This window comes from Vigna radiata, chromosome 1 (assembly GCF_000741045.1).
Source record: "Vigna radiata var. radiata cultivar VC1973A chromosome 1, Vradiata_ver6, whole genome shotgun sequence".
NCBI lineage: Eukaryota > Viridiplantae > Streptophyta > Magnoliopsida > Fabales > Fabaceae > Vigna > Vigna radiata.
This window is the reverse complement of record NC_028351.1, coordinates 15,144,514-15,159,083: the sequence shown is the minus strand read 5'-3', so window position 1 is coordinate 15,159,083 and position 14,570 is coordinate 15,144,514. Positions and strand designations below refer to the sequence as shown.

The window sequence follows — 14,570 nt, the reverse complement described above, 5'->3', positions numbered from 1 at the left end:
TGATAACCTGAACATATTATGATACAGTTTCTAAAATCAGTCCATTTTTTTATATGAATATTGAAGAAAATTGTTTCGAATTGATATTGAGTAAAATTATCTATGTTCACATTCATTAGAGTTATTTCTTTTTTTATAGACTTCTTGACATTCTTCTTCGGAGGCCAGCATAAATTTTAAGTTGTCATCCATAAAAAACGGCAGCAAAATCTAACAAATTATGATAAAAAAAGAAATAAGTGAATATAAATAATATTACTCAATATCAATTTAAAACAATTTTCTCCAATATTCATATAAAAAATGGTGAAGTGTATGGAGAAAGCGGTACACTTTCACTTGGTACTTAATTTCCCTCCGAACCCGGTTCACTTTCACTTGCCATTGAATGTCTCCCACCTGAACCCGTTTTAGATGAACTAATTTCATTTCTTTGCCTTCTTTGACTTCTTGGCTTTTCACCACGTATTCCAGGAATTGGCACCCGAGGTTGAACCTTTGAAATGTCAAAGGAGCGCTTGCACAACATCCATTCACGGCCAGCCTCGTCGTATCTGCCCTCCCTCAAAAGCTGCCTAAACCTTTCCAAGTACATCATCGCAACTTCAAAGTAAATAAATTCCCCTCGATTGGTCATCCTAAACTAAATAAAAAACAAATTAAATATTAGAAAAAAAAAGAAGAAAACTATGATAGAAGAATAACGGGTACCTGGTGGAGACGCTCTGACAGAAGAAGAAGAAGAGGTAGGTGGAGACGTTGGAAAGAATAAGAGAAAATGAAAAATTACACTTCTTTTATTTCAAGTAATAAAAGAAGTTGACATTTAAGTTTAAATATGTCAAACGATGTAAACAATTCAAACATAAGATGGTGTAAAAGATGAATTCTAATTTTTGTATCAAAATTTAAGGATTAAAAGTGTATTTTACCCAAAAAGTAACACAATAAATAAACCAACCAAATACATATCTTTTCTAATGATTCTCTTACTAAAAAATGAATAGCCCTAAGGTTGGAAAACATGTTTTACACATACTTATTTCCTCGTTAGGTAACATGTGAGAGATTTCTTTAGATAACTACAATTGCATTTATATGAATGAAAAAAAAAGCATATAATTGAAGTTCATGATTTTGATGTACAACGATCTTGCTTATGTATTGAAAAGTCTTATTGATTGAGAGGGTAGACATTATATTGTTGTGTTTATTAATTTTTACTATCTTGTCTATATAAAATATTTTGTTGTAACACCATATTTGTTCCACTAATGTAACTTTTTATTGATATAGAAAAAATCAATACACATCTACTCTTTCTACAAATAACTATCATTATTTTTTATTTATAATTATATATAATAGAAATTTTAATGACCAAAATTAAAAAATAACACATTACCAATTTGTTTATCACATGATTAATAACAATTAGTATAATCATAAAATTATACATATATACTTCGAGAATTTGGTTCAAATACTTTTAAGAAGAAATATAATTATTACATCCATAAGACGAATTATTAAATATAATATATATAAAATTTTCAGACCACAAATCATATATAACATTTTCCTATAATCTTACTATAAAAAATGTTGCATTTACATACGGATATTTATATACAGATTTAAATCCGTATGTAATATAGGTATTACATACGAATTTTATATATAAATTTTGACAAAATTTATATATGGATATTATATAAGGACTTTTACCTATCAAAAATTCGTATATAAAATCCGTATGTAATTTTGACGCGTGATGACAGGAAGATTTTCGAAGAATAAAATCTGTATGTAATTGTTGTAATCCGTATATAACTAGAAACAAGTTTCATCTACCGATATTACATACACATTTGAAATATCATTATTTTGTAAAAAAAAAATTCAATTGATTAGTTGGAAGGCTCTTTTCTCGAACCCTTTTGTCTCGAAGCCTATTTTCTTAACCCTCTTCACTCTTCTCTAATAGCTTCTTCCCTATCTTTACTCCTCTTCACGTGTTAGAAGCTTGTCATATCATTCATGTTTTTCCTCTCACGCATCAGTCCAACATATTCATTTTCTATTCACTCATTTGAGACATCTACATATTCGCTGGAGAGCTCCTCCATTATTGAACCTCGGCTTTCTCCTTAGTAAGTTTCATTTTCATCACAGATTTATCTTCTTCCTTCATTTTTTTGCCTTTTCCACCGAACATCTTCATCGACCTAGGGTTTCTTCATCATATTTTCTTTTCCTTCAATTTCAACCATTTAAAAGTCTTTCTCAGCAATTATTTTCGCTTTCCACAGTTTAAACCTTCATTTCCACCGTTCAATCTTTGTTCTACACCGAGTAATCGATTCAATCTCTTATTTAATCAGTCCAGAATTGAGTTCTTCCTCCTTTTAGGGTTTTCCACCGAACAAACCCTATGTCTTAGGGTTCTAGTGTTTCCTTTCTCGCTCTAGAGGAAGCTCTGAGGAACCTTCAAATTGAATTTTTGCCGCTCATCGGTGTTTTTCCTCAAGCGTCTTCCATCAAACTGAAGAGAGGAGATTCTCCCCTGAGCAGTCTGAGATCCTTTGCCAGAAAGGAACAAAGTAAGTTCTTAATTTTTTTTAATTTCTCCCTTTTTTTTTGTCCATATATTGTTAGGAGAGGGGATTTGAATATTTTGGTTATGATCTAAAATGCATTATACCTTAGAAATTGAAGGTTGTTTTCTTGGAGATTCGTTTCTATTTTGTGAAGCTTTACTTAGTTTCATGCATTCTCTTGTTGGTATTGCTTTATGAGTTGTGGCTTTTGTGAAACTGTTACACAGTTAAAATGGAGCAATTGCCGGAGAACCGGAGTGAAGCAAAACGACTGGCGCCACCGCCTCCACCTCCGCCTCGGTAAGACATTCACCAAAGCGATGCGGACAGGATGACAGAAACGTAAAATCAGATCAACGAATGTTCTTCTCTTTATCGATGCAAGTTAATTTCATTGTCTTTGTTAATTACTTATTTTCCCTCCCTAAAATCCTAAACCTTCATATTTAAGATTCTTTGGCCATTCCTACAGGATTCCTTTTCTTTATTTTTCAGGATTTTGTTGTTTGATCAAACAAGAATTAAAAATATGCCAGCCAGGTATCCATTTTCACAATTTCTCTGTTCATTTCTACCCATCTGACATGTTATCTATCTTTAATATTGCAGTTGAGAGTGTGTATGAATGCATTGTTGGAATTCATGGAAATTTTGTATTGGAATCCAATTAACTAATTCTTCAACCCTTTTTTATTCAGAATGTTTAAGTTCTATAATTGTATTTAAATTAACTATCGTTGAACTCTTAATAGAAGTACATGCTTTGAGGGAATGCTCTGAAAAGAGAAAAAACGTGTAAGGAAAGTAGAACTGTGCTGAAACTGAATTTGTCTTTAACTGCTTATGAGATTACCTTTTGTGCTTCCTAGTTCTTGTTAACAATGATGTACATACGCTTCCCTCACCAGATGAATATTTTTTAGCATACTCAATTGAAATAATATAGATGAATACAGGGAAAGGGATCTTATAGATACAAAAATCTATAGGAAGTAGGTTTTCTGATTGAAATGCCGAATATGTGTTTTGAGGTTAGAGAAATCACGTCCCTAACTTGTTTTTACTTCTTAAACACTCTTTTTGTCTGCAAAAAATAGTACTTGAATTAAATAATCATTGTAATTTTATCCCACTGTTTTAAAGTGAATAAAATTTGTGCACATTAATCGAAAGAATTTTATTTATATATATATTACTAATGAAATTATATGCAGCTTTATGGTTATGTATTCGTATTTTTCATAAATTAAATAATATAGTTTTAAAAAATAAACAATATAGAAATGGTTTAAAAAATTCTTAGAGATTGTTTTCAGGAAAGTATTTTTTTTAAGTCATATTATTTTAAAATTCACAATTTCTTTGTTATTTTTATGTCATGTGAAAGGAAAAAAAATACACATTAGTGGTAGACAATCATGTGCTTTGTGCCTTGCTATAATTAAATGCAACATTGATAGGCACGATAGCTTGATGGGAGATTGACTTCACTGTAAAGTCCTCTTATTCTTTCCTTTTTAAAATGTTTTAGGAAATATTTTTACTTTTAAAATTTAGAAAAACATTAATTCTTGTATTTCTTGATTATAATTTTGTTATCTTTAAGTCATGTTATGTGTTTGTTTGGCCTCTAAATGTAGTGTCTATTTTTGTAGATTGTCAAATAATTATTGTGTCGTACGGTCTCCTGGGCTACCTGGGTCGACTGTTCAGGTCGACCACCCAAGCCGACCATTCGAGCTGACCGACCACCATGTTAATCACACTAGCCGACCATATGGTTAGATTATATACTATAATAACTCATTAAGGCCCCTAATGGAGGTTAAGATGTGATTGGGTCATCATCAGGCCCACAAAAGGTAAAAGCCCATTACTGGTATAAATAAAGGTTCCATGTATGATTTCAGACCACTTTGCATATTATACACACCACATAGTGATAGTTGTTCAGTCATTTTTACTGACTTGAGCGTCGGAGTGCCTTTGATAGGTGTCTGCCTGCTCGGCTTGGAGAACGAGGAGGGAGACCGAACAACTTGAAGTACGAGGAAGAAGCAGGTAACCATTCGACCTTTCCCAGGGAAACACCCAGTCCTCACCAGCTCGTCGGTCTCCACCAATCAACAGCCTTCACCAGCTCATTCGGTCTTTACCAATCGACAATCTTCACAAGCCGTCCGGTCTTCATCAGTTCAGAGTCTTCTCACACCGTCCAATTTTCGGCACAACATTACACCCGAAACATTACCGTACGGTCTCCTAGGCCAGCCAGGTCGACCACCCAAGCCGACCGGCCACCATGCCAACCACACTAGCCGACAATATGGTAAGATTATAAACGATAATAACTCATTAAGGCCCCTAATAGAGGTTAAGATGTGATTGGGCCGTCATCAGGCCCACAAAAGGTAAAAGCTCATTACAACCGATATAAATAAATGTTCCAGGTATGATTTCAAACCACGCTGCTCATTATGCACACCACATGTATCACTTGTAGTGATAATCGTTCAGTCATTTTTACTGACTTGAGCATGGGAGTGCTTTTAACAGGTGTCCATCCGCTCGACTTGAAGAACGAGGAGAGAGAACAAACAACTTGGAGTACGAGGAAGAAGCAGGTAACCATTCGACCTTTCCTAGGGAAACGCCCACTCCTCACCAACCCGTCCAGTCTCCACCAGTCAGTAGTCTTCACCAGCCCGTTCGGTCTCTACTAGTCGACAGTCTTCACAAGCCTTCCTGTCTCCATCAGTTCGGAGTCTTTTAACGTCATCCGATCTTCGGCACAACATTACACCCGAAACAATCCTCAATATCTCGTGATTCATGGTCACGTGCGTATCAATTGGTTCATTTGTATGTAGGAATTGACCTACTGAGTAAGAGAATGAGTGTCATTGCAAATTAATATTTCTTTTGTTAAATAACAAAAAGTTGTTTTTTGTGACTGACATACATTTGGTATTTTGATTCTTTTTCCAATCCTTTTTTGCTTAACTTAATGTTTATTTCTGGTTAATGTGATTTTTTGGACTTCATTTAGTATGGTTTTAATGCCTAAGGATAGTGTCACCATTTTTTTCTTCTTAGACACATCCATGGAATAACATTAATATGTTATTGTTGAAGTTGAATGGTATTGGTAAAGCTTAAATATCATATATCTACAAGTCACATATACAATAAAATCAATTAAATCTCACTTCTTTTGTATGAAAAGCACTCTATCTAAATCGAATAATAACATAAATAATTATGAAATAAAATGTCAAGTGAATGTTTAAATCCTAATGTGTATTTGATGGAAGTGTCTCCAATCTTCAAGAATGGAGTGGCTCCTTGGAAGTGTCTCCAATTGTATTATTAATTATATACGGATTTTACTTACGGATTTTTCCAAATGATTTTCCGTATATAATTTCATTTGGAAAAATCCGTATATAACTTATACACGGATATATCCATATATAATTTATCTACGATAGTTTTATATAAGGATTTTTGTCCACATGTAAATCGTATGTAACCAAGTGTTATATACGAATTTTGAGTCTTATATACGGATTTTGGCTGTATGTAATTCAATTTTTTCTTGTAGTGTTAAATCATCACATCATGATATATATATATATATATATATATATATATATATATATATATATATATATATAACTTTAGTCTAAACAAATCTCATAACATCAATCACATATTATTCATTTCAAATTAAATGTTAATAATTCATCATTTATTTTTTATTGCATTAGCACAATATTCAATTACAATATTCCATTAATTATATCAAAACTTTGAAAAGAATATCTCTAATCACATACTACAAATCAAAGATCATAACGGTCAAAGTAAATATTCATATGTCTAGGATCAAGTGTTAAAATTTTAGTCCGATCCAACGGTTAATAAAGTGTACGGTACGACCACCTGTCAACCAAGGACCGAGCGGTCAATAGTCCGGTAAGGAACCTACCGGTCCATAATAGTCATTAACTAGTAACTAATGGGGGCAATAATAGCTGATAATGGGCAGTTAATGAAAATAATTGTCATTGATTGACAATTAATATGAATAATGTCATTTATTGGTAGTAAATAAGTCAGACGTGATGATAAGCTCCTTATAATATCTGTCAGAAAAAGCAGGTAATGGGGGGGAATTCTGATAACTAATCTTTATTACAAGATTATTAGGCAAAGTCACTGACTTGAGTGTCGGAGTGTCTTTTGCAGGCACCCTCCCCCGCGGCTAGGACAAGGAGAAGCGAGATAACAACACAACTTGAAGGATAAAGCATACAACTTTGAATGCTTTAGGTTAGGAATCTCAATCATATTGAAACATAAAGTGATAATTGTAATTTTACTGAGACAACTCAGTACTAAAATCATGCTGGTGCCCAACGACCAAAACTTTGTGCCTAGTGCCGAAATCCCTAGAGCTCACTAACTTGTGAGCGCCCAAGGTCCTAGAGTGGTGCCTAACGCTCTGTGCCATTAGAACTACTACCTTTTGAGCTCCCAACAATATTAGGGTACCCACAATGTCCTAGAACTCTAAAACTAACTTATTTGAGCTCTTCACTTGGTGCATAGCAGTTATGTGCTATCAACAAATGTTATAGCAGATATATAAGAGTTTTAGTGTGTTAGAACCAAATTCATTAGGTATATCTAAGTTATTTAAAGGTTTTCTTATGCCATATAAGTTCATTTTTTTTCTAAAATATCTCAATAGACTAATGAACTGATTTGAAACATGGCAAACATAAACTATTTATTTTACCAAACCTCATTTCTTTATAAGAGCTACATTACAAATACTCCAATCAACACAAGGAAGGAAATAACTCAATAAAACAACCCAACAATCATGCCATCAAAGTTCAATTTGATGAAAAACTAACTTAGACAATTCAAGTGATGATGCTTATACATTATAAATCAATTTACTTAGATTATGCAGTTCAAAAAAAAAAACTAAGTACATCATTTCACTAAACTAAATTTATCATCTCACCAATTCCACCCTCTCTTCACCCCATCCACAATATATGTATCAATATAGATTCAATTAAAGAAATCAAAATAACCATAACACAATCAATCCACCCCACAAGGTTCAATATCACAATATTATTATTACGAAAATTCAATAAGTAGTAGTATTAATTTTCACTAATTTTCCTTACCTTAGATTTGTTCTTCTTCAAAACTAAATTCCCACAACTTAAAAACATTATGACTTAATTAGAAATCTAAAATAAAATTATCCAAACATGAATTTAATATATGGTTGAATAAGTTGAGAGAACCACTTCTCTCAAGTGTCCTTACTAATATTTACTAATATTGATGACTAAAGCATTACTAAATTAAGAGATAAGCTTTATAAAATAGATAAAAACTTACACTATTTTAAAACCTAATCCGTTCCAAATGTTCCTTAACTTCCCACTTTCAACATAGTATGATTAAATTTTAAAATGGACAAAAAATGAAGGTGATTTAGATGAAAGGAAGAAGTGAGAAGTTTGGCGGAAAACAAACAGAGATGAAGGATGGTGTTTATCCTCTCTTTCTCTTATCACTATCCTATTATTATATTATATTATTTTCTCTTTTTTATTTTTGGTTTCAATTTTATGGCATGTCACATAAAATTCTCTTACCTTTATTGAACACATATATTTTGTTGTTATCTCTTCAAATTTTTGATCGTTTATTTACATATTTAGTAACATTGTAAGTTCTAGGTTAGTGTTTCATTCGGGTTATTGTACCGTGTTTATTTGTAAGGTTAAAGATATTTTTATTCTTTATCTTTTTCATGAAAATTGAAAATGGTCATACTTTAAAATTTTAACTCAATTTACTTTTTAACTTTAAAATTTTTTAAATTTAATCATTTTAACTAAATTTTGTAATATTTATTTTTCGTTTTAAAACTATTTAAGTTATTTATACTTTTTAATACATTTCTATTTCAATCTTAATTCAAAACATATTTAAAATATTAAATAGATTTAATAAAACTTGTTTAAAAAATTAAGTCCGAATAATCTTTCAAAATTAAATTAGTTCAAAATTTTAAAAGTAAATAATTCTGAATTTGACTCAAAGTCAAGCAACTATAAAAGCATATTTAATTCATATTTTTAATCAAATTTAGCCTCTTATCTGTTTTGTTTTATTCTTTTTCTAACTTATCTTTGGTACGTAGATAATGTACAGTTTTTTCATTTTTGGAATTTATTTACTAAAAATATATAAAAATATCAAAAGAGACATTTTTGGTTTCTAGATTTATATTTTATATGTAATATATTGTAGATGGAAATGTTGAAAAGAAAATTCCTACTAAAAGTGTCAGTCAGATTTTCTAACAGATATTATTTTATTAAAAAAAAACTAGTTTCTTAAGCAACAAGTGAGTGAAGATTGCAAATAATCCAAATAATAGACCAAATTGTTACGAAAATCAAATCAACATAACAGACAAAAAGCCCAGTAAGAGAGGGCCCATTACAAGCCTCTACTCCCCCAAAGCCCAAGTACACATCAAAGCATGTCCCTTTCCTCACAACACATAACATACACCGTAATGTGTACTTTTATCCATAACTTATTAACTGCAAACAAAGTCACTCTCACATAAAAAACACACACAGAACACGAAATTGCAACATGCGAATTCCAAATTCGCTATGCACATTCCTTCATTCAATACTCTTTCTAATTTCGGAAGAAATAAGAAGAGCTTCCCAAATCAAAATCCTCGTGACCCATTGCCACGTTATCGGACACAGGTGGCATTGCACTGAAAAGTGGACTGTGCACCACGTAATCACCCGATTCGAACCCAGAAAACGGGTAACTCGATCCGGTATCAGTCAAACTAAAACTCGGGTCCGAAAACCCGACACCGTCTCCGTAAAGTCCATGCCCCGTTTCATAGGCAATGGAGCTTGTGATATCCGGTGGCAACGGTGGAAGCTGCGTTTCACCATCATCAAAGAGATTAAAATGAGAATGTGAATGTGAATCCTCCACGTTGCTTCCTCCTTCGGTGTAACCATAACTATAGCTATAGCCACCAGACGAAACAACTTCGGTGGTAGAAAATGTGGGAGTGTTCGTTACACCCGAGTACCCGCCCAAGGAAAATTGCGGGTTTGGGTCAGGTTGTGAAAAGAGGTTCGGGTTCAGTAAAGACGAGAGGTCTTCTTGTACCTGATGGATTTGGATTTGGGTTTGAGTTTGTTCATCAGGGGAGAGGATAGTGGTGACGGAAGAACCCGGTTGAGTATCCGGGTAGACGAAATTGGTTCGGGCACGTGGTCCACGCATGGAGCGGGCCGCCCTGTCATAAGCCAGAGCAGCCTCTTCTGCGGTGTCAAATGTACCCAACCAATGTCTTTCCTTGGTGGAAGGGTCCCGAATTTCCGCCGCATACCTTCCCCACGGCCTCCTCCTCACACCAAGATACCTCCCTCCCCAAACCGTTTCATGTTGTTGATGGTCTTGTGTTGTGGTTTGCTTCTTTTTGGTTTTGGAGGACGATGGCGATGACTTGTAGGAACTCATGCTATAGTTTTGACGTCAATGAAATTGAAACTAATGAAGAATGAAGGAAAACTAACAAAAATAGAGATGAATGAAGTTGGAACTTGGCATGCAAGGTTGGTTAGTTTTTAGTGACTCTTGAAGTTTCTTCAGTTTTTGTTTTGGTGTGAGGAAATCAACAAGTTAGAACATGGTTTAAATAAGGAAGGTGTGTCTCTCCAAAACCCTCATTGTCCCCATAACTGTATTTCATTTTACATCTATGCCCTTTCCTTATGAATAACTAGTCCCAAGCATGTCAACACGTGCTCTCTTTAAATTTTTCTTTTCTTTGGAAGCTTTATCCATAGGGTAGTAGTACAATGATACACTTATGTATCAATTACGTTCATTTAACATGGTAAAATGTTAGTAACTTTTTAAATTGTATAATTTGATTTATTGAAAAAGTTTATCAGTGAAACCCACTGTGTGTCGATTCAATGTTAAAGTAAAAAAGCGTGTCAAAGTATAATTATTCTTATCCATATACATGTTAAAGCTCTTCTATGGTAGATTTAAAGTTGGATAATGATACTTTGACAATATTTTTTGATAACATTTTAACATCATTTATGTGTCATTTTCTAATTGGTCTATGATGGCATTTGTAATAATTATTATTGATTGTAAAGTAATTTTGAACCAATAAAAAAATAACACATAGATTATGTTAAAATGTAAAAAAAAAAATATTGTAAAAAACATCATTATTTTTTAAAGTTATAGTGTGTCAGTGTTGATCAAACCAATCTTATCAATCATATGTGAGATAGTACTGAAAGGGTGGAAATTAAATTTTTTTCCCTTTTTTGATAGTCATGAAAATCCATCATTTACATGGAACAACCACAAAACTCTGTTACAAATGAGTTTCAAATGATGAGAGGAGGATGAAGGATTAATTGAAGAGGATTGTATAATTAGTGGGTGATCTAATTAGAAATCTAAATGCCCCATGATGAGCATGTTCTCATAGATACCCCATTTCATGATTATTCCCCAATTATATTAGTTATTCTGTGTTTTGAGTTTGGCCAAAGTTCTGTTTAGTTTAGTGTATTGTCTATATTGTATCCATGTACTCGAATAACCCTTCGGATAGTCCAAAGTTGTTGCATGTGACCTTTCTATCAAATCAGGAGATTGAACATGAACAAGGAACCAATCATATTAGAGAGTGTCCAAAATCTAATATGATATATGCTTAGAGTCGCTATATAATTTTAATTTGTACTTTTCTTAACTAATTTGTTCATCATCCAATGAATGAATGAATGAAGAAAAAAAAAGTCTTATGAGTTGCACATTAGCACAATTCTAATTATCATTGCAGGTGGAAGGAATTTTGTTTGCCTTTCGATGATTTTTAAGGCCCCATTAGAAGTGCATCGAAGCTATAAGATCTTTTGGAATAAACTACTTATATTTATCATTAGTAATTATGTGGGAGCTATCATCAATATCTAGTCATTCTTCATCTGGCTGCATGCTTAGGCAACATGCTTTGCCCTCCTGCTCAAATGATTTCATGTTGCGAAATGAAAATTACCCATCTTTTGTATTGTGGAAGTCATTTGTCTATTAAATATATTTTTAGTAAATTGGATGTGAAATTGAATTTTTTTTTGTCAAACTTTAACAAATTTTGATCTTTAGAATGTAAAAATAAAGTGTTAAATATGTTTTTAGTGTTTGAACTTTGATGCAAAATTAAAATTTATTTTTATTTAAAACTTTGATATATTTTAATTTTCAAACTTGTAAAATAATAAATATAATGTTTTTAACTTAATTATATTAGATTTTTTAACGTATTAAATGTGTTTTATAATAATATTTAAATTTTATTTTATCGTTATTTGATACATTTTTTTGTTTAATATTAGTTGGAAAACATGTTTAACATATAAAAATTATATTATCATAAGTCGGTTTAAAAGAATTATGAATTATTATTTTTAAAGTTTGGTAATTAAAATATATCAAAAGATAAACAAGAATTCCAACTAAAAACACATTTAACATAAAAAATAAATAAATATAATCATCTTAACTCTTAAAAATTTTATATATTAAATAATGTTTAAAACGGACATTTGAATTGAAAGATGATAATTCATATAAACAATTCAAACTTTAATTTAAAACACCTCTTTATATAAAAAAATTAATACGGATTAAAAATTTATATTTATTCATTTTTAATGTTTGAAAACTAAACTATATCAAAATTTGAAAAAGACCAATTATTATGTGAAAATTTTAAAGATTAAAATTATATTTAATATTTTTTAGAAAGAGTGAATTAAATTTAGTTATTTCATTTTAATGGGGCCTTAAGGTTTTTTATGATGATATTGGATTTTATTAAGATACTTCAAACTCAAACTTGTTCAAATAATAGTGATTACAAAAACTGTAATATTATGAATATCTAATTATTTCTATTTTTCCACTAAGTTATTTTATGACACACCTTTAACTTGTTTCCTTTATTGTGGGTATTTATAGGCGTCAGTTATAAATTTTAATTATATATTGGAAACTGACAACTTTTAACCCAATCATAATGAAAATATTTACTCAAATAATTAATGTCATCTGTTAAAAACATGTCATCATTGTGCAATGAAGCTATTTGATTTTATATTTCAGTGCAATTCCTTTGTAATATCTAATTCCATTACATGTAATTTTATTTCACCTTTTTTCTTGTTTTTATCTAGTGCAGTCAATTACAAAATAATTTGCTGTTTGAGTTAAAAATATATTTTTCTTTTTCATCTGAACCTCCTTTTCTTACCTTGGAATGTGAACTACATATGTGATTTATATATTCCACTACATAAAGCATTACTTCAACCCTAGAAATAATAGAATATGGTTATTGACGGTGGCCTATAATTGGAATGTATGATAAGGTAAATGAAATTCAAGTGGATTATTATATTATTATCTGATTCTAAACTTATGTGACATTTTATTTTATTTAAATATAATAATAGGGTGTTTAAGGAATATGATTGCTGAAGCCATGTGCGACCATTTTGAGTCATGAACTCAATGATAAGTTCCACAGTCTTCCCTTCTTTTCATCAAACACCAAATAGTTAACTTTTCAAGTGTTCATATTTTATTGGTAACATTTTCTTTGATAATTTTACGAAAAAGTTCATGGATAGCATGCATGTATATCCTATTTTATTTGTTACGTTAACAAATAGAAGGGAAACCAAATCAAAAGAAGACATGTTGGGGAGCATGTGAGAAAGACACATAGGCATACCTTTTTTGAGGAAAACAATGACTAGGCAATTTTTAATTAGGGACAACTTATTGCAAAACCTGGTTGTGCAACTTTGACTGTCCCATCACTAACAACATTCCATGCCTATAGATTTATCAGAATTTTGTTTTTTTAGAATTGGGTTGGTTTGCTTAATTTGGAATACCTGAATTATAAACAAATTTATATAGAATATTATGACATTTCTTTTTGAAGAAAAATAATAAATTATTTTAGTTTTTTATATATTACTCTCGTGAGAGTGAAATAACATAAGATAATAACAAAACAAATAAACAGTATAGCAAGAATAAGAAACGGATATAAAAGTAAAAGAACATGAATTAAAAGAGAGTATAAAGAAAAGAAGAAACAAAATGAAAGATTGAGAGAAGGAAACACTTATAAACACAAATGCAAAAATGGATTGGACACTTAGATAAATACTCCTCACAAAATTAGAATACTCTTGAGGGGAGAACAAACTCACACGCTCTGTTAGAAAACTAAAGTGTCGCTTAACATGAAAGAACATTCTACTTATAGCCAAAATTAGTTTCGATTGTTACTATCGGCTGTTTCGCAGTGTTTGTTATCTTAAAATAATAATAATAATAAATAAATACAAATGGTATACGTGAGAAGTATGAGGAATTATTTCAATTGGATAGATTTCTCGTATATGGTATGATATGAAATTTTTCTCTAGGTTATTTTCGGGTATAATGCGATAGGGAAAAGATATAATTTGATATTTTGGACGTACAGACCTTGTAGATTGAGTTTAAGTAGATATATAGTATATAAATTGAGTATAGATCGATATTTGTTTTGCCTAGATCAATGATCATATGAACTTTTGTGTGTGATAGAATAAAGTTAAGGTGATGATTTTTTATTCTACGATGTTTTAGCATAATGGAAAATACGGAATCCATTAGAATGATAAGGAAAACTATTGTACTATGATTATGTGTGATTGTATGTCTTCTCGTTGTAACTTGTAAAATCAGATTTTGTTTTCATTTCTTCTCTTGCGGCTTTGGGAAGTTGGGAAG

The 14,570-nt window shown here is 31.2% G+C and overlaps 1 protein-coding gene across 1 annotated transcript; it reads right to left on the bottom strand.

Moving 5' to 3' along the window:
- Nucleotides 1–9,037: 9,037 nt before the first annotated feature.
- LOC106769330 (ethylene-responsive transcription factor LEP) lies at nucleotides 9,038–10,337 on the bottom strand. The gene has a single exon (XM_014654913.2). The coding sequence runs from the start codon at nucleotides 10,203–10,205 to the stop codon at nucleotides 9,354–9,356; it is 852 nt and encodes a 283-aa protein (XP_014510399.1). The 5' UTR covers nucleotides 10,206–10,337; the 3' UTR covers nucleotides 9,038–9,353.
- Between the last annotated feature and the right edge of the window lie 4,233 nt (nucleotides 10,338–14,570).

What these genes read in the sequence shown, in the direction of transcription:
- LOC106769330 (XM_014654913.2), bottom strand. Translation starts at nt 10,205, where the DNA reads ATGAGTTCCTACAAGTCATCGCCATCGTCCTCCAAAACCAAAAAGAAG.